General features: G+C 36.6%; 2 protein-coding genes across 2 annotated transcripts; one reads left to right on the top strand and one right to left on the bottom strand.

Annotated features, from left to right (window-relative positions):
• The first annotated feature begins 112 nt into the window (after positions 1 to 112).
• On the top strand, positions 113 to 8,404 carry erlin1 (ER lipid raft associated 1). Its single transcript, XM_028468849.1, has 12 exons — positions 113 to 346; positions 1,670 to 1,797; positions 2,235 to 2,316; positions 3,494 to 3,540; positions 3,634 to 3,695; positions 3,791 to 3,916; positions 4,009 to 4,082; positions 4,636 to 4,694; positions 4,784 to 4,875; positions 5,008 to 5,097; positions 5,196 to 5,275; positions 6,148 to 8,404. The coding sequence occupies exons 2-12, from the start codon at positions 1,685 to 1,687 to the stop codon at positions 6,307 to 6,309; spliced, it is 987 nt and encodes a 328-aa protein (XP_028324650.1). The 5' UTR covers positions 113 to 346; positions 1,670 to 1,684; the 3' UTR covers positions 6,310 to 8,404.
• A 5,682-nt stretch (positions 8,405 to 14,086) lies between these two features.
• Positions 14,087 to 20,145, bottom strand: spef1 (sperm flagellar 1). Its single transcript, XM_028468861.1, has 7 exons — positions 19,965 to 20,145; positions 19,645 to 19,756; positions 18,105 to 18,252; positions 17,961 to 18,006; positions 16,158 to 16,236; positions 14,683 to 14,788; positions 14,087 to 14,281 (listed from the first exon to the last, which is right to left on the bottom strand). Exons 1-7 carry the CDS (start codon positions 20,071 to 20,073, stop codon positions 14,168 to 14,170), a joined length of 714 nt encoding a protein of 237 aa, XP_028324662.1. The 5' UTR covers positions 20,074 to 20,145; the 3' UTR covers positions 14,087 to 14,167.
• Positions 20,146 to 20,282: the final 137 nt, after the last annotated feature.

Here is a 20,282-nt window from a genome sequence, read left to right as displayed (position 1 = left end):
GTCTTTGTTGGAAATTTTGTCCAGATAATATTTTACCATCTGTATACATAATTGTTTTTATTCTGATTATATATGAGGAACTGTATTATTGCTTTCCTATGCTAATGTTATTTTTACATTATAATAGTATACCTATTTGTAGGTGATGTTTACTAAACATAAACACTCGTTTCAGTGTTTAAACTGTTTGATTTTATTGATTTAATTGCTGCATTGAGGCGTTTGTAATTTTCGACGGCCTTGAAGGCATCGTAATGTCCTGAGCGGAAGGATCCATTGTGTAAAACGTGTAGGGGAGGCGGGACGCTGAATGATAACGACAGAGGGGAGACGTTTCCACTAACAGGTACGATTCTTCTCCCTTTAAAGCTCAAATGTGGAGCATTAAAAGCTAAGACAGCCCCGTAAGTCCATACGATAACCGGTTGTCAGGCTAACGTGAGCACAAATGTAGAAGACTCGCTGCCGTGTCATAAACATACCCGGCAGTAAAAGCTATGGCTAGCAGGGTTAGCATTACCAGTGCGTGTCAGTTGTTAGCTTGCCATTTTTGTATTTGCATGTGGTTTACCCGGAAAAACTTTGGCTTTTGTACTGAATTGCATGTCGCTTTGATTTAAAACTTTGGTACACAGTTCCTAAAATGATCCATGATGGCTAATGCTAGCGCTAGCTGTGCTACTACTCAGTACTCATTAACAACATGTGAGATTCATAATTAACCTGAGCTCACCTGAGGTAAACCTCCAGGTGATAGTCTGGCACTGGCAGCACGTACAGTAAACACGTCGTGCACTTTGTTTTTACTGTGTTGGCATGCTATATATTTGGCAATAGCTTGCTTTTTTTTTTTTTTTTTTTAATTTGCAATAATATCAAGACCAGCACGCCTTTAAACGTTTGATTCATAGATTCTACATAAAATAAAAAAATAAAAAAAAACTTGCATAAATGTTAAGTCTGTCTGCATACAATGCTGCAGATATATATTTCATTTTGAGTGCTTTAAAATACCCAAATCATACATTAAATAGGCGCAAATAAGTCTTGATTGGCAGTAAAAAAAAGAAAATAAAATGTTTAGGCGATTGTGATTTTAATTTGGCCGTGGCTATGGGTACGTGAAACGTATCCGTAGAATGCCACTCTGTGGATATGCAGCGCCCCTCATTGGCTAGTTCGGGTCACGTGCTAGGTCCACCACGTGACTTAAAGTTCCGTCATTTGTATTTTAGCTCATATTTGTTTTTAGCTACCCCGCTAACCCTTTTATTTTAACCTTAACTGTAACTCTATCCCTAACCCTAAAATGTGTATTTTTGTCGGAAATTTATTTTTAAAGGTGGAATTTGCCGTGTTAAATATGTTAAAATGAAATGGAATTTTTTTTTTTTAAATGTCAAATGTGGGAATTGAACACACGTTAGCAGTGAGTGTTAACGTCGGTAAGATCCCATTAGTCTCATTTTAATAAAGTATAATTATTGTAACATTGTCTCTGTTGCCCAGTTATGTTATGTCATGTGTCCACTATACAGCCTTTGCCTTTCTTGGGCTACATGTAACTTTTTTGACAGTGGAAAGCTTGCAACAAGCAAAACATTGCCTGTTAGTCATTGTTATACAAATATTTGAGCTTTTTCACATTTTATTTCTTTTTTGCTTGTAGGTGATCGAGGAAAGGATGACGATGCCGCATGTCGGGGCAGTATTTGCTGCATTTGCAGGAGTGTTGGCCCTCATGTTGCACTCTTCAATTCATAAAATAGAAGAAGGACATCTTGCTGTTTACTACAGGTATGAAAGCATGACTCTGGATCTCATGAGTTTGGCTAATTCATTTCATTGTCCCTCCCAAAAGTAGTTTGCCTGTTTTGTTTTCCCCCCCCTTTCTTTTCTTTTCTTTTTAGCTCATGGTTCTCAAACACCATCTTATGAACTATGTTCAACGATCCATGATGTGAGACAGTCTGTATTATATTTATTTATGTCTGTAGAACAAACATGGCTGGATTTAAAGTTATTTTGAAGAAGCCTTTTGGTCTTGGCTGATAGATGAAATAACGTTAACATTAACACCAAGCAAATCTAATAGTGTTTACAAAGTTATCAAGTTCTACAAAAAACTGCGTGACTATGCTTTATTGCTCTGGTTGACTACTCATCACATTTAAAATCGGGAGGAAATCAATTATGATTATTCAGATAATGCGATTTCTTCTTATTTGTTTTAGGGGGGGAGCATTGCTGACTTCTCCTAATGGACCTGGATATCACATTATGATGCCTTTTATCACCACATACAGATCTGTGCAGGTAAATTGATTTCTAAATGTTATTGCTGGTGATTTTAATGTTCTTATTGAATTTTAAGCAGTTGAATGTTTTCTGTTGCACTTTTTTGATCATGTAAAGCACTTTGACTTGTGCATGAAATGTGCTATACAAATACATTTGCCTTGCTTTGCCTAAATATACTTTTCATAACCAAATTGTGTAGTGATGTATTTATCAGTTCTTTTTTCAAACTGTGATTTAAATGAAAATCAGAAGAACATTACATACATGCACAGATGTAGAGACAGATGTCATGCAGTCGCATTCTGTTTCTAAGCAGTGACTCTATTGACAGTGGGTTATTTCACTTTTTTTTTTTTTTTTTTTTAAACAAAAAGTATATGAAGATCAACTTGTAGGGTACTGGAAATTCAACAGTAAAGTTAACTTCTGTCATTCAATTCTTCTTTTTTTTTTTAACTTCATATCCAGCAATCTTTAGATCTATATAAAGGTAACTGAGTATCTCATTGGCAAAGTCAAAACCTAACCTTTGACCCTGATTATGGCCCTAAAGTTGTGATCCGAACTTCACTACTGTGAGCTAAGCTGAGGTGAAAGTACTGTGGTGTGAGGCTCAATGACGAGGCGCTGCTGTTGAAATTCAGATGGGTATTTTCTATAAATACATTTGCTAAAGTATGCAAACAGTTGTCATTTAACTCCAGTGGCTGTGGCTCTGTTTTACACCAAACGTCATTCAACTTTTTCAAACAAATGCATGCAAAGTTAATAGTTACAATAAAAATGAATTGCTTATTGAGTTTTTTTTTGGTTTCAAAATAAAATATATAGAAAATATTCCATACAAACTACAAATATCCTAAAAAGAAGACAATGCACCCCAAATTTATACATTATATTATTTGGCAATATTTTGTTTTTAAAAAAAAAAAAAAAAATAGCAAATACATCCCATCAAATTAAACAGACACACAAAAAAGTCCTTTGAGCAGCAGGTTGTTGACTTTATTATTGTGTTTAAATTTCACTACAAATTCTTTGAGGTAAATAAAGATGTAAAGTATCTCGTAGTTCTTTCATGGTAACCTCTTCTACTGCAGGTGATCATTATAACATAATATAAAGCTTAAAAAAAGAAGCTTTATATTAAGAAATGTGTGTTTATAAGATGATCATTTTATTGATGTTTCAGACTACACTCCAAACAGATGAGATCAAAAATGTGCCTTGTGGAACGAGGTAGATGTTTTCTTTTTAATGAAAGTCCTATTCAACCAATCCCTTTGTAAATGTGTGTTTTTCATAACCAACGGTTGTTCTGTTGCTTCACAGTGGAGGTGTCATGATCTATTTTGACAGGATAGAGGTTGTAAACATGCTGGTCCCTTTAGCAGGTACACAATGTGCTCGTGTTGTTGGTCCTAAAAGTGTCGACTGTCTCGATTGTTCAGCATTAAAACAATCTTTGCTTTCATTTTTCTGTTTGCAGTTGTTGACATTGTGAGGAACTACACTGCGGATTATGACAAAACTCTCATTTTCAACAAGATTCATCACGAACTGAACCAGTTCTGCAGTGTACACACACTACAGGAGGTCTACATTGAGTTGTTTGGTAAGGGCATTATTTCCTCTTTTTAGTATTTAGAACAGTGTGTGATCACACCTGTCACAGTTTGTAACCATTTCCTTGTTTTGTTGTTGCAGACATCATAGATGAAAATCTTAAGACGGCCCTACAGAAGGACCTTAATATGATGGCACCGGGACTTACAATACAGGTTATAATGAATTAGTCTATTTTTGCTAGTGACAGCATGTAGTACATGTACCACAGTGACATGTACTATAGGACAATGTTGAATCAGTCATGTGAAGCTTTTTTTTGTCAAGCTTAGATGTCTAGTGTGACTATTGTGTTGTAAATCAATTATATGATGGTGACGACATTTGTGAAATATTTATAATGATGAATAGAAATAGGAAAACCAGTGGCTTTCTCAAACAGTGAATGAAATTCAAACTGTTCCTCCCTTCTGACACAAGCTGGTTAAAGTTTTCCATTTCTATGAATACAAGTAGACACTAATACAGCTTGCATGCCAGCAAGAATCAGCGCGCTGCAGCAGGCAGGCGGAGCATGCAGAAAAGATTAAACATTCAAGTGTGAAATGTAATTTTGAATTACTAAGAATAAAACTTAATTAGAAGTTAAGTTCAGTTGGACCTAAACTGTAAACAGTCATGCACTATAAATGTAGTGATTGTGATCAGTCATCATGTGTTTTCCTGTTTCTCCTCCATCCCCTGCACTCCTGGATCATCATGAAAAAGGCTGTCCGCGTTACCAAGCCAAAGATTCCCGAGTCTATCAGGAGGAACTTTGAACTCATGTGAGTTCTGATTGTCACACAGTCATCATCACTTGAGGCCTCACATAATGCTGCTTCTTCACATTCTAATTTCAATTGCGTATATTCAGGGAAGCAGAAAAGACTCGCCTGTTAATAACGGCTCAGACTCAGAAGGTGGTGGAAAAAGAAGCAGAAACTGAGAGAAAGAAAGCCATAATTGGTAAATGTTACCCTTCTACTATGAATCTGTGTAGATTATAGATCTGTACAGATTTAGTTTTCAGCCCATGTGATGCCACTGTCAGCTTTAAGTCCTTTATTGACGTGTGACCCCCCCCCCCCCCCCAAACAGAGGCTCAGAAAGTGGCCCAGGTTGCAGAGATCCAGTTCCAACAGAAAGTCATGGAGAAGGAGACGGAGAAGAGGATTTCTCAAATTGAAGGTTTGCCTCGTTGTTCCTCCTGTTTACAAATGATGTCTGTCAGAGGGATCTGTGTCCATCTTTTGTCCCTTTCATTCAACAATTGGCTTTTGTTTCAGATTCTGCTTTCCTGGCCAGGGAGAAAGCGAAGGCTGACGCAGAGTACTACACTTCTGCTAGACTTGCTGAAGCAAATATGGTAAATACCCGTATTTTATACATAAACCCTAGAAAGACATACTGTATTTCCCGGAATACAAGTTGCTACTTTTTCATCTTGTAGACGAGTGTGACATAGCCATTAACGTTTCTTATGTTTTTTACCCTAGATTTGTACGGAACATTAGAGAAAAAAAGGATGTTTTTTGGAACGTTGTTAGAGCTAGATATGTAACAACGACCCAAATTGTTATAAAAATAAATGTAATGAATGAAATGTCATAACTCGTCAATAATGTAACAAGACGCTGAGCCACAAATGTAAAATCTTTTTGCATTCTTGTTACGTGAGGAAAATATTTTTCACAAATGTATTTGCCTAAATGTGTATGTGTTAATATAAATGTGTGTATATATATATATATATACACAGAAGGACACATTATTGTTACATTATTGACCAGTTATAACATTCTGTGTTTTACTGCAAATTTTTATGATAACATTTTGGGTCAGTGATACATATTGGGCTGTAACAAGCCTGATTATTGTAAAAAAAAAAAAGAAAAAAGTGTATATATATTACAATAAATATACTGATATGATGGAGGACCAGGCATTTGTGTATTACAGTAAACCTCTGTCAGGAATCAGAGCCTGGTGTGTATAATATGAGATGTCTAACCTGTGCGGTAAATAATCCAGAAAATCAGTTAATTTATTGAATTTTAAAAGAGGAAAATCTTATTAAAATTAATTAGTAATGCTACCAGTGTGATAAAGCTAGATAGATCAAATCTGCTCACAAGAAGCATTTTTTTCCTAGTGAAAAACATTTGTTTTTGGAAAAAGTCAGAATTAATGCCAGTATTGTAATGTAAAGCCTTTTTTTTTTTAACTTAATTATTCTAGCTGAAGTTGACGCCTGAGTACCTTGAGCTGATGAAGTACCAGGCCATCGCTGCAAACAGTAAGATCTACTTTGGCCAAGACATTCCCAACATGTTTGTGGAGGGACACAATAGTCCACCAAAGTCTCCTCGCTCCCCCACTCTGTCCAATGATCGACATTGAGTCAACTGCACTGCGAGGATCACCTGATGAAGACTGTTTTATTAGTGAGGCCGACAGGACTGAGGATGAGTGGAAGCTTAACAGCTAGTTTGGTGAAATACACACTGCAGTCTTAAAACCAGATAGCGAAGGAGAAGCTTAAAAGATTTCAGTAAAAAGTAATTTAAAAAGTTTGGAAAGAGTGGAGCTGTTGGAGCGAGATGATGCCATAGTTATTAATGAAAAGCGTTAATATGATCATGCCTGGGAAGGTGGCAGGAAGTTGTTGCCCTAATTTAGAGAAGCTTGTGATGAGCGTCGTGTGTGTGCTTTTGGTTCTGGAGATGTTTGTTATATGCAAAGGGAATGATTTGTTAAAGCATTCATGTTTTTTTAAATAATCATCACCCAATCAAGTTGCACTGGAATCTAACAGGTGACACTAATTAAAAGCTGGATGCACAACGCTGGGGTGTCAGTGGGTGGTAAGTCATATGTGCCATTTTCTTTGCACTGGTTTCACTGGTTAACCAATCAAAGCTGTTTGAGGTCTGCTGGACTTCCTGGGTGGCGCTGCTTGCTTTATGGATTAATTATTTTAAACTTTTGCATCATTACAGCTTCAGTAATGTGTTAAAACAAACTATACGTCTGTAATTCAGGATACTATTCATTTCTTATGTTCAGATGAAAAACATTGTCAGATTTTATATTGTGAAATCCTACCAAGCCTGAGACCCTCATCTCGGTGGTTTATTGCAAATCCTGCTGGTGGATACATTTTAAACACGTTTGATCTTTGTCATGGGATTTAGGACCACGGAGCTTTTCCACAACACAAAGTGTTTTTCTACTTGTTGAATGGAATCCTACAGACACCAGTCAGATAAAAGACGAGTAAGTGAGGTTCTCTGGAAGACGTTTTCCGTAACTGTGTTCTCATCAACATCTTTGAACCGCCTGCAGCGTTTATTGCAACAAACCACAATTCAAAATTAGCTTGTGCTGCTTTAACAGAGTCCGATTTTTGCCTTATGAAAGCATATTAATCTTAATAACTTGTAAATGTGATGCAAGTGTGACAATAAGTAATTAATTGCAGGTGGCTTGATTTTTTTTTTTTTTCCTTTACTTTTTTTTGAAAAAAAAAGAAAAGTTTTGTTTTTCTTTGTGTTTTGCCTGGGTTTGATGGTCGTCATTCTTATAGAATTGTATTGTTGGGCTGGATTTGAGTTATTAGCATAGTCTAACGGTTTATCAGCACAGTTGTTTTAAAGCTCATTAAGTTGTACGTAAAATGTTCTCAGGAAATCTGAAAACACAGCCGCCCCCATCCTGGGCAGGGCGTACACTCTCTGAAAGCCAGAGTCAACAAATACATTTGATTTAAGATGAAGCAAAGCAGCAATTTAATATGATATGGGGGGGTGGGGGGGGAAGTATTTTTTTAACTAAATTCAACTATCACTTCATGCCAATATGTGAGGTGACATTTTTATTGCAACATCAGTTTACAGTACAGAACTGTGTCTGAGAAAGTGGAGCCAATGCAAACAGAATTCTGTTTCTACAGTTAATGTTTACATTATTCATGTGGTTGTAGAATGAATAGATGGGCAAAAGTTTGTACTCGGCTGGTAATGTGTTTTTGTTGAGAAACAAGTTAAACGGTTTCCAGAAAGATGATTTTGGTTTCAAGATTAAAAAAACGTGTTGGTGCTTGTTTGGAATGTGTTGAGTTTTAATAAAGAAACGTGAAGATACTTCCATCATCAAATAAATCTTACTGCCTTAACATACTGACTTTGATTCAGTAAAACCTGATGGAGTTTATATGTACATTTAATTCCTCACATTTGTAGACATGAGCTGGGAAAAGTTAGACTATAAGGGACGTGCTGTTTACGTGACCTCCAGTTAAAGGCTTTGGTAGTGGGTTCAAATATTAATGCAAAATACGGTAAATCAGCCACTCACTAAATTATTTTGTTTTTGTTCATATTTTGTACAATCTGTGAAATTCAAGCATTGTCTTCTTGTTTTAAAGGGTTAATATGCAAAATGTGTCCAGGTTTTGACAATGATCTTATTGTATAATAAAAAACCTATTTTGGTACCTCTTGCTCTGTGTGATAATGTGGTGTAGTACTGTGTGGATACCAACAGGTGGAGATCTAGTGACAAAGTTTGCAATGAGTTATGTGGTTTAATTACAGAAAGATAAAAAAAAGATTAGCTCATGGCAGAAGGATGAGAGTAAACTGTGATGCCAGCACTAATCACATCACACATGTTTCTAGACTGGAAGAAAAACTACAGAGATGCTTTACACACCAAGTTGTTGCTAGAGGCAACTTTTATACCTGATAAAACACAGTGATCATCCCTCAGATAAGATCATTTTTATTAAAAAGGAGTGATTGGCTGGAATAAAGTTTTCACAGTCCTGTACCCCTTCATACATTTATGAATAATAATAATGCCTCGTATTTATGTAGCACTTTTTTCAAGGAGACTCAAAGAGACTACAACCGGTGGTGGTAAGCTACAATGTAGCCACAGCTGTCGTGGGGCAAACTGACAGAAGCGTGGCTGCCATTTTGCGCCTACGTCCCCTCTGACCACCACCAACATTCATGTGCAATTCATACAAGGCAATATGGGTAAAGTGCCTTGCCCAAAAACACAATGACAATGATTCGGATAGAGGGTGATTCAAACCACCAACCCTTCGGTTACTGGACGACCAACTCGCTCTATCACTGAGCCATGGTTGTACCATTTAATCTAAAGTCATGTAGCCCCTCCTCCTGCATACTTAAAGAAAAAAAACATAAAAATGCAATTTTACCTAATCTGTTAAGGAATAATTTATTATAATAATCTGTAAGCACACAAGAAAACATCTTATTCAGAATGATCACTTTATTTAATTAATTGCCCTCTGCCATTTTCAGTGAGAAATAGAATTTTTTTGGAAAAAGAAATCTACCAAACATTTGTTGATCAAACATATACCAGTAATGCATCATATTCATCTCCCTGAAACTGAAATACAACTACATCTTTAATGAGACTGCAATGTTTGGCTGAATTTGAAAGCGTCTAAATTGTTAACCATGACAAAAAGTTATCTTCTTCTTCTTCTGTATTTAGTTTTCATGTTTGTCAAAGCTGAAAATCCACTTTCACACAAGTATGTGGTGACAGAATGCATCAAGCACGTTTTTTTTTTAAATGAGATTTTTTTTTTCTTTCACCACTAAAGGTTATTCTTACAGAGGCCAATGTGTAATTTGTGGCAATGCATGGAGGCTCCTGACTGCTGTTTTATTTATATCCTAGTTCAAATGTGCATTCATTTGACCCCCTAGGACACATTGCGTACCCGTACCCCACTTTGGGAACCTAGGCTTTAGTGTTTTTATAGTGACGCAAAGAATATCACATTTGCTAATTCCCAAAAGTTTACCTTCACATTACGTCATTATTAGGGTAAAAGTTCACCTGTCTCATGATGTTCATTTTTTAAATTTAATTCTGTGTACATTAATCCTCGGGGAACTGCTGTTGGAGGAAACAGGACAAAAAACACAAACATATACTCATGGTGGTCTTATTAACTGTTGCATTAGAAAGCTTTTTTAAAGATTGTTTTCTGTGATACCAGATTAACTAAAAGTTGTGGAAAGAAAGACTTTGAGATACGTTGGCCTCACGAAGCCTGGTTACATCCCAATACAAATCCCATGTTGATGACTTTTATGGTCCAAACATTTGCTGGCTCTAATTTCTCCCTGATGCACACACGTCACCAGCCACTTTCTCATCTTTATGTCCGGCTGGTTGTGACAACTCACTGTCTAATTGCTGCATGTGTAAACACAATCTCTCACACATTCCCTGTTGTTCTAACCCAAACACTGTGTTGTAAACAATAGAAAAACAGAGCAGTGTTTGTGTCTGGTGGTGAGGCTTCCAGAGAGGATGGCTCCAGACCTTCAGTCAGGCCACAGAAGCTTTCCATGAAGCATTCAAAGTGTGTGTGTGTGTGTGAGAGTGAGTGCATGTGACCACAGACTGCATGAGCAGATGAAGGATGGCTTCCTCCCATGACCTCTCACTGCTCACAAATACATCTGGCAGTCCCTCATATTTTAATAAGGGAGGACACTTAGTCTGACCTAGATCTGGACTAATTGGCTTGAGTTATCGTTCTTAAAACAATATAAATAAAGAATAATTTGCTTTCTTTTGTTTACTTCCACTGAGGATATTCCTGTGTGCAGCTCTGTGGCCCAGGGATCTTTTTTATTGGGTGGTCCTATTTTATTGTACCATTGAGTGTTAAAGCCCCACCTCTCAGGAAGTGAGGTCAAGGTCAGAATCGGCCACTTCCTGCATGAGTCAGCACGTTCTTCACTTCCCTCTGATCTAGATCATCTGATTCTGTGTGATCCATCTCCACCTCACACTTTCCGGGATCTGGCCGGGTTTTTTTTTTTTTGTGGGTTTTCTTCAGAGAAGCAACATCTGAGTGGTACCGACAGTGACTCATGAGCTGCATGCAGAGCCTTCATCAATGACTGCACTTTTCTTACACATTCTTCAAGAGTGTGTGTGTGTGTGTGTGTGTGTGTGTGTGTGTGTGTGTGTGTGTGTGTGTGTGTGTGTGTGTGTTGATCAGTACATAGTCTCCCTGGGACATGTGGTTCTGCTATAGCCTTATAGCTTCTCCATGTTTCCATGCTGGTCCTTGTCAATGTCATTACTATGCTTGAATAATTTCAGCTTCAAACTAAAACTGTATGTATGCAACACTATAAACCAGGGGGTTTCAACCTTAGGGTCGCCTGAAAGGTCTAGTATTAATACAATTTCAAAAACATATTAAATTATATTTATAACATTTTAAATAAACAAAAAATGTTTTTTTTTAAAAAAATGAAATAAATAAAATGTTATTTATTCATGTGTTTCTGTTTATCTGTTTTGTACAATTAAAAAAAAAAAAAAAAAAACCCCATAATATCACAGAAATAAATATACAGGGCAGGAAGAGTCAGAGAGTTCAAAAAGCTTAAATAATAAATTTTCAAAAGAAAACACCACACAATATCAAACAACTGTATTCTATACTTTAAAATAAAATGCAATATTAAAAAAAAAAATGTCTGAGCTGGTGCATATTGTCACTTTGTGCACTAATCCTTACTACTCTGTATTTGTAACATAGTATATATTAGCAAGCATGATCAAAAACCTAATTTTAGAGGAAAAAAAGTATCTCTGGGGTCCCCAGAAATGACTGTTCATTCTGGTTAATTTGAAAAACACAGTTTCCTACTCCGATCCTTCCACTGTTGAATAAAAAGCAGGTTTTGGATTTCGCCTTGCTTATATCTCTGTCCTGTGGGGAAATAGTTACATAAAGTAGAGACGAGGCAAAAGTTGTTATGAACCGTTTCTCAGGAGACAAATTATAATTTACATTGTAACAAGCATGATTCACATTGTCCTATAATAACTGTAATGTAAGCTTGGTTTAATTTTCTCTGCACGTGTTGAATGTGCTGCATCAGGACTGAAGCTGTGGGTTATTTCAGTTTGACTGAGGGTGAGAACAATGGTGCACAGTCACAGCTGGAGAGGATCATCTTCTCCTGATGCTGCACAGCAGGTCGTCTGTCTGCTGTAATTCTACACCAGCAAAAACTAGGCTGAGAGACTCACACACTGTCTTATAAGTGATGGAATAATATAAAGTATCTTTATCATATTGAGGCCAACAACACAGTGACCACAGGCCGCAGTAAAAAAAAAAAAAACAAAACTAAAACTGCTCATATGTGAGCTAAAAGGAATAAATTGTTTAGATTAGTTTAGATAACAATAAGTAATGACCTTATATGGACTGAAACCAGTTCAAATGTATTTTGAACTCACAGGAAGTGACAAAAAAAAAAAAAAAAGATTTTGATGCACATGAGTGTGTTTAATTCCTCATTCAAGCATTAGGCCACGTGTCAAATTCGTTGCCATGGGGCCAAATCCGGCCCTTTGGAGCGTCCAATTCAGCCCGCAGTTAAAAGTAAAAATGACAAGAGAAAAAAAATTAATCATCGTGTGAAAGTCAATATTTGCAGGGGCTTGCAGTTTTTCCAGTTTTCATATTGTATGATTGCAGTCATTTTTTATTTTAAACAATTGAAAATAAACTTTAAAAATCTTACAAAATCTTTCAATTTTCCTCAAATTATTACATATCACTTAACTACATAGAAATTGGTCACAAAATCTAGGAAATTTAAAGTGAAGATCCTGTTGGCACTGATATCTATAGTTTATTGTTGTTTCTTAAATATTTTGTATTTTATGTATAAGTAGAAGTGCAAACTAGGGCACAATAATGTTTACATTTCTAATTTTCCCACATAAAATCTGTAAAACCTAAATCTAAAGCACAGATACTTTTGGGCATCTGGATCTTTTAATTGAAGAGCTCTGAGGGCAGATGAGAAGAGTAGTACTAATTTTCAGTGTAATTTATTCTAATTAGTTGCAAGGAAAATTTAGCAGTACTGCTGTTCCTGCAAACGGCTTAGGAGTAAACATTTTATCTTCTTGGGCTGGGTGTGCCCCATACAATAGGAAGGCTGACACAAACGTGTAGGGAGCCTTTTCCCTTCATAGCGGGACCAGGTGGTGTCCGTCACAACAGCGGGCCACGGAATGGCGAGCCGGGTCGCAGCGCGTTTGCACACGTCCACCATATCTAAGCTTGGGAGAGAGGAGACAGGTACGGAACCTTCATCTTCCTCCCGAGAGTCCACAGAGGTGGCGGGCAGCTCACCTTGAGCCAGAGTGATGAAAGTGTGATCTTCCTCATCCTTTCCCAATATGAGGAGGTCAGAGGAGTCTCCGTCATCCTCTCCACAGTCCAGCACGAGAACATCCTTCTTGTGTTGGGAGACAGCAGCCAGGTCGATGGGGACAGCGACGACCAAGCGGAGGCTAGGTAAGCGCTGGCTTATTTTGACTTGGTGTGGTCCACAAAAAAGCAAGCGCGTCTGTTCTATCAGCGCCCGTCCACGGAGGCTAGAAAAATATCCGTTTGTGTACAGTTAAGCTGGTAGAAGACGCGAGATATGCTTGAGAGTGAGAAGAGGTGTTTGAATGATGTGTGTCCGTCCGCCTCCTCCTCTTATAGGAGTGGGAGTTTCCCTGGCAGACAGACACATTTCACCAATCAGGATTGGCACATTGAGAAAAATGCTTCTGATGGCTGCAGATGGGAGTGCATCCCATAGTTAGACATCTCATGAAATATTATCAAATAGAACCTGATGTTTTTACCTATATTAATTTTCCGAGAGGTTTATTTTACTTTAGGCTGTGGCTACTCCATCAATGGGTTTTATTGTGGGAATCGCTCCGGTTGGAAGAAGCACTTTAATGGACAATCCACTTTGGAACTGGCGAAGGTTCATTAAGCAGTCTTCTGTAAAGTGATGGTCATAGACGAACGGACTCTGGGTCAAGAACGTAAGGCTCCACAGAACTACCCTCCTCCATCTCTAGAAATGTGTTTACAAAGTTTCATGGGCGTGTCTGTTGCCCATGCTGCTGGGGCTCTTGGGCGACGCCATGAAATGGGAAGTACTCACACAGGGGGAGGCGGAGCTCTAGAGAAATCGTCCATCTCATCTTCCGGTTTGAAAGAAATTGAGTCATATTTCATAATAAATGTTTTTTTTTTATTTTGCAAAATGTAAACTATTAACCATATGTGGCTGTAGTTGACTTTTGAAGGTCTTAAAATAGCATGATGTAGGACCTTGTGGTTCTCTGAGGGAATGATTCATAATTTGTTAATGAATCAGCGTGGTTTGTCGTTTGATCTGTACACCTCCAGATGTCGGTTCAGATCCTCAATCCTCATGTCCTTTAGGTGAACCAGATGCTCCAAGCGGCCCACTCTCATCTGCAGGATCTGCAAACACATGGAGAGAAAAGGGTCAACCTCAGAGGGAGGAGGGGATCCGAATCTGTAATATATTTTAATTCACAAAAATGTCCTAATAAGGTTAAAGGAGAAGTTTTAGTCTTTTTTTTTTTAATTCTCTGAAAATGCAGATGTAGACAAAGATGGTCAGTGAGCTGGTACTGACTCACTGGCCACTGCTGACACATTAGTACCCATTTCCTCAACCCTATACACACTTTATTACAAGCATACACAGATTTACAGGTGATGTGCATATGAGTGACTTTCTCTGCAGGATGTCAAAAAATAAAAAAATGAGGATGGTCATTTTCACAGATGTTCCGCTAGTCAGCAAAGTGTTTCCTAAAAATCCAGTATTCTGTGTGTGTGTGCGTGTGCGTGCTTACCTCCACAGTTTCCTGCAGAGTCGTAATCGTTTGCTCTTTCTCCATCAACATTTGTTTAAATGCAGGATTTATGTCGGAGACGACGTTCACGGCCCGCTGTGGTTTACTGTAAAAGGGATTTGAGAAAATATTCACATGAACAAAAATAAACCAATATCACCAAGAAGCAGAGTTTCTGAGTTTGAGCCTTTGGGACTTGGTTTGGTTACATATTAGCTCTGAAACCCTGGATGACTGGATAATAAGTCAGAACTTGGTGGTTTTTCAGAACTTTATACCAAATGTAAATAAAAACAAATCTTTTTTGTTTAGAATAAAGGTAACATTTTGAGAATAAAGTTAAAATATAATGTTAAGATTAAAGTTGAAATTTTAAAAATAAACTCACAATACAATATTTTGATAAAAGTCAAAACTATGGAAGCAGACTAGGGCCAAATCAATATGACAACAGTCTCCATCGAAACTGGACCTAATCTGTTTCCGTACAGCTCCTCAATAGCCAATGACAGGACTGAATGCTCAACCTCGTCCAAACTTGACTGGTTTTAACTTCTGAACAGATTACGTTTTTGCCATTATCTCTTCAAAGTCCTCAAAAGCATTACAACGCTGCGTTTATTAGCTGAAAAAGAAAGAATCTCTTTGCTATTAAACCTAACTTTGAAGTATAGTTTAACGCATTCATCAATACACAGCATTTCGTAGACGGCCACGATCTGCTGTTTGTTGTTGTACTGTATGTGGTGAATTGGCCCTCGTCAGCTTCTGTAGATTTGACTTTATTTGCAAACCTTCAACTTTAATCACGATATTGTATTTTGTTTTCGAAATTTGGACTTTAATCTCGTCTTTTCAATTCAATTCAATTCAACTTTATTTATATAGCACTAATTACAACAAAAGTCATCTCAAAGCGCTATCAAAATATAGAATTTGTAATAAAAAGGAAAAAGGGAAATACCCAACTAAACCACATGAACAAGCATCAGCGACAGTGGGAAGAAACAACTCCCTTTTAACGGGAAGAAATCTCCAGACATCTCGACTTTAATCTCGACATCTTATTTCAACTTTATTCTCGACAGTTCATTTCTTGATTTCTTCATTTTATCCTTGATTTGCCCAAAATCATTTTCATCATCAAAATTGGCCCTAATCCGCTTCCTTCAGTTTACAATTTAGCTGATGAGCTCATTAATAAACTCTAGGTAATTGCTTAATGTGTACCCAGTGGGAGTCATTTATCCCTGATTACATTGAACAACACTTTGGTCCAGTTTTTATTTGGAGAAAATGTTGCATCTGGTCTTAGTGTAGTTCTAATCAGCTAAATAAGTGTTGTTGAGGATAAACGTACAAAAAATCAACACTGCTTTTAAGATATACAATTCCTGTTATTAATTATTGTGTCTTCTTGCCTCGTTCCAAACATGAATGTTTCAGTCTTTACTAAAAGATTTGTCCCTCCATACCTCATTTTATGTCTCTTTCCTTCATCAGTTTTCATATCCGCCAGCTGAGGCAGAACTCTTGCCTTGGTCAGATGAGTATCTGAAGATAAGAAAAATAATACAGTTATGCTAAAAAAAAATCTACATAACGCAGTGACTTAAAGCTCTGCTGTCATTAGAACCTGCAAAGAATCATCTCATCTGATAAATCCTGTCAAAGAAACTGGAGCCTGAGTGGTGATAACCACAAACACAAAGTTGAAGAACAACAAAGAGTGAGATTAAAAAGTTAGATACGTCAGAGAAAAATCCGACTCAAATCAGCATTGCTGATAATAAAACCTTGGGAATGGCCGTTTAATGATGTTGGGGACAGATATGAGGACGTGACGTATTTGTCTGACAGTAGGTCAGGTGGAGTTTAAAGCAAAGGGAGGATGTACGGTTCAGAGGTCAGCGTCACAGGCTAGCAGTGCCAGGGTTATGAAGTGTAAGAGAGCAGAAGAGAGTGTAGCGTTTTCCAACCGGGGCTGTTGGAAAAAGCTCTTCAAACCGAGCAGAGGAATGTTTCTATCTCTGTGCTGCTACAGCTGTTACTTAGCTTATCTGTGAGCAGAGAACTACGCTGATATCAGGGTGAGGCAAGGGAAACGTCACCTTATTGTGGTAGAGTCAGCACTGACAGCAGTCACTTAACAGTGCTCTAACATCTGCTGGATGTGCAGTTTATCTATTGATGACCAACACATATACTGTAACACACTGTTACCAAATAGGCTCAAATTAAATTAACTTCCCAAAAAAAGGTTATTTATACTTGTAAGCCCTAGACAGAGTAACAAACTGCAGCATCAGCCATTATATTCTTTTACAGGGTTCCTGCAGTTTCAGTCAAATTAAATTCAAGACTTTTTATTGCAGTTTGAAATTGAATTTAAGACCGACTTCACAGTAAACATAATTGGGGGGGGGGTAAATGAAGGTAAATAAGGTAAGGTAAGTAAGTTAAAATACACAAAAAACAGACTAAAATAATCAAAATCACTCCCAAAACACAAGATGACAACAAAAATAGCCAGAAATCTATAAAACAACAACAAAAATACAAAAAACAAACACCATTAAGAAAAGCCATTGAGAAAAATCTTTGTTAAATTTACATTTTCCCATGTTGTTGATATACATTATAACATAATAAAATCATAAAATAATACTTATGTGTGAGAATTTAACTTGACTTTTGAAACATTGATTTAAGACATTTTAATGACAATTAAGGCCTTATTTTTAGATTAATGAATTTAATGCCTTTTAAGACTTTTTAAGGCTCCCCAGGAATCCAACGGGGAAAAATGACCTTAAAACACTGTCACTATATTTGCGTTGATTAAGGATTTCCATTTTATGATGTGATTATACTGTTTCATTGTCATAATACAAGAAACAACATTACAATAAATACAAGATTTGATGCAGATGAATAGGAAAAAAATAAAAGCAACACAATAATTGCATATATTACGGCGTACACATACTGTTTGCATTTGTAGGGGAGTGGGTGGAAGTATAAACTCATTAGTCCCACCCCTTTTACTACAGTACAGTAACAAATAATGTAATGTTTAGCATCCTGTTTTCTAACCATTGCTGCTGTTAATAAATTACATTTGTCTCATCTTTCTATATCATTTAATTTAAATAACTTTGTTACTTTTTGCCAAATCTGAATCTGTGTCTCAAGATATTATTAAAAAAAAACTAATTATAATAGTGATAACATGTTTGTTTGTAGTTATAGTTTGTTTAAAAGCCGCAGCACTTTACCTGCTGGGGCGTTCTCGTGGTTCATGGTGTCATAGTACTTCAAATCCTATGGGAAAAATTAAAAGATTAACAAACTGAGTTGTGGATAAAAAAATAACACATATTTGCGTCATAATGTCATGAAAAGGAGCATAAATAGTATACCGTTGTATGGTCTGTCTGGTGCATTAATAGCATATTTATCTTGTTTTGAAGCGAGCGAAGCACTGGTAAAATCACTCCTGCAGTGTTGAGAGCAATTTTCTTCACTGTTGACTCAGGTACATGAAAGTTCAGCTGAGGAAACACCTTCCTGTCAACACAGAATCAACATAATCATCACTGAACATGAATTATTATTCAATTATTATATAGATAGATGGATGGATGGATGTTTAAACCACAAGATTATATTTCCTTTGCGGCGTTCTTCTGTAAGGAAGCTTCAAAAATAAAATAAAATAAACAACCACAAGATTTTTTATTTCTTTTGTGGCATTCTTTTATGGGGCAGCTTTATACGGTGTCTGAGAAGTACAAAACACATTTACACAAACACCACAACACCTTTAGAAGTTATTGACTCACTTTTACAAATTGTTGCAACACTTTTACAAATGCCAGAACAAATTTGCAATTTTGAAAACAAATATACATAATTATTAAAAAAATACAAATAGCAAAACACTTCAAATTTGTATTTTTTAGATAATTATTTATATTTGTTTTCAAAGTTGTGAATTTGTTGTGGCATTTGTAAAAGTGTTGCAATAAATTGTAAATGTGTTTTGCACTTCTCAGCCACAGAAAACACCTTGAGCTGCTCCTCTGAGGCAATTAGTATTCTTTTTTTTTATTTTTATTTTTTTTAAATAAAAATATTAATTTAAAAAAATGACATATATATGGAAGCCCGTTTCCGCCACAAAAAAAAAAAAAAAAAAAAAAAAATCACCAAGGAAAGTCATAATTATGAGTTAGTAAAGTCATAATTTTGAGATAGAAACATTTTTGGTACATCCATCTGTACCCATGGCACTAACCAGAAATCTCCATGTGTTCAATAAACTGAGCTACTTCAGCCACATCAGTTTTATCCTTTCGACGCCAGAGCCTCTTTTTGCTTAGTATCTTTTCAAGGGTGCGTTTACTCAGCATATTTCTATGAGAATTTACAAGCAAACAAAGTATTTCATCATTTGTAAAGCCTAAAGTCTAAAGTAGTCTTTGATAGTCTTATCAGCCATCTCTCAGTGTCACCTACTCACCACATGAACAAGCTGCTGTAAATGTGTTTAAGTATCTCATAATTATGACTTTCTATCTCATAATTATGACTTTCTTTCTCATAATTATGACTTTCTATCTGATAATTATGACTTTCTATCTCATAATTATGACTTTCTCTCATAATTAAGACTTTCTTTCTCATAATTATGACTTTCTTTCTCATAATTATGACTTTCTTTCTCATAATTATGACTTTGTTTCCCATAATTATGACTTTCCTTGGTGTTGGCATTAACGGGCTTCCATACATATAGGATCGAGCCATTTTAGTCATTTTGTAATTTACAAGTCTTATCAGGTAACAATCAATCGATTTACAAGCATCATGAATTACAAAAACAATAGAATTGTCTATGCATTAAACCTTTAATTTCAGCTATAAAACCTATTTGTTTTTGGGGCACTGATGCCTTACTTGTTGAGGAGCTCCCAGTTGCTGATCTTCTTCTGTGTGGAGTTTGCAGGAACATAGTTGTGCAGGTCAACCATCTTTGGAAAGAAATGCTTCACCACTTCAGCAGCCATCACTGCAAAGTAAATAAATAAGACATTTGAGCGGATAAACAGTGTAAATAACCACAGTAAAATGTTGTGACTACAGGGGCAGCGTGATGGATCTGTAGGAGATCACTTTACTCAAGCAGCTTGTTTGTTTACCCCCATCCATCCAACCATCCATCCAACCATCCTCTTTCTCTCTAACATTAACCACAGGCTTAAAAAAAAAAAAAGTACCTCCGTCGCTGAAGTCTCTGGAAATGTTTCTCTTTTGACGGGACAGCGGGATATTGTCTATCCATGCGAATAAGTCCTGCATTTCCTCTTCACTCAGCCCTCGATCCATGATGTTAGAACAACGCGTTTAGAAGTAGTTTTGTGAACGTATCACTGAGCTAACGCGTTAGCTTGACTTTCAAGTGAGGTTGTTTAGTGTCGTTGCTAAGCAACCATTGGAACACGTACTAGGCTTCTACCGCTGCGTTGCAAACGTTTTTACACTTGTCAGGCCAAATTCTAAAAAAACAAAAAAAACAAAAAACAAAAAAACAAAAA

Source organism: Gouania willdenowi, chromosome 15, assembly GCF_900634775.1.
Source record: "Gouania willdenowi chromosome 15, fGouWil2.1, whole genome shotgun sequence".
In the NCBI taxonomy this organism is placed as follows: domain Eukaryota; kingdom Metazoa; phylum Chordata; class Actinopteri; order Blenniiformes; family Gobiesocidae; genus Gouania; species Gouania willdenowi.
The sequence above is the reverse complement of the archived record's forward strand: the minus strand, read 5'-3'. Positions and strand labels throughout refer to the sequence as shown.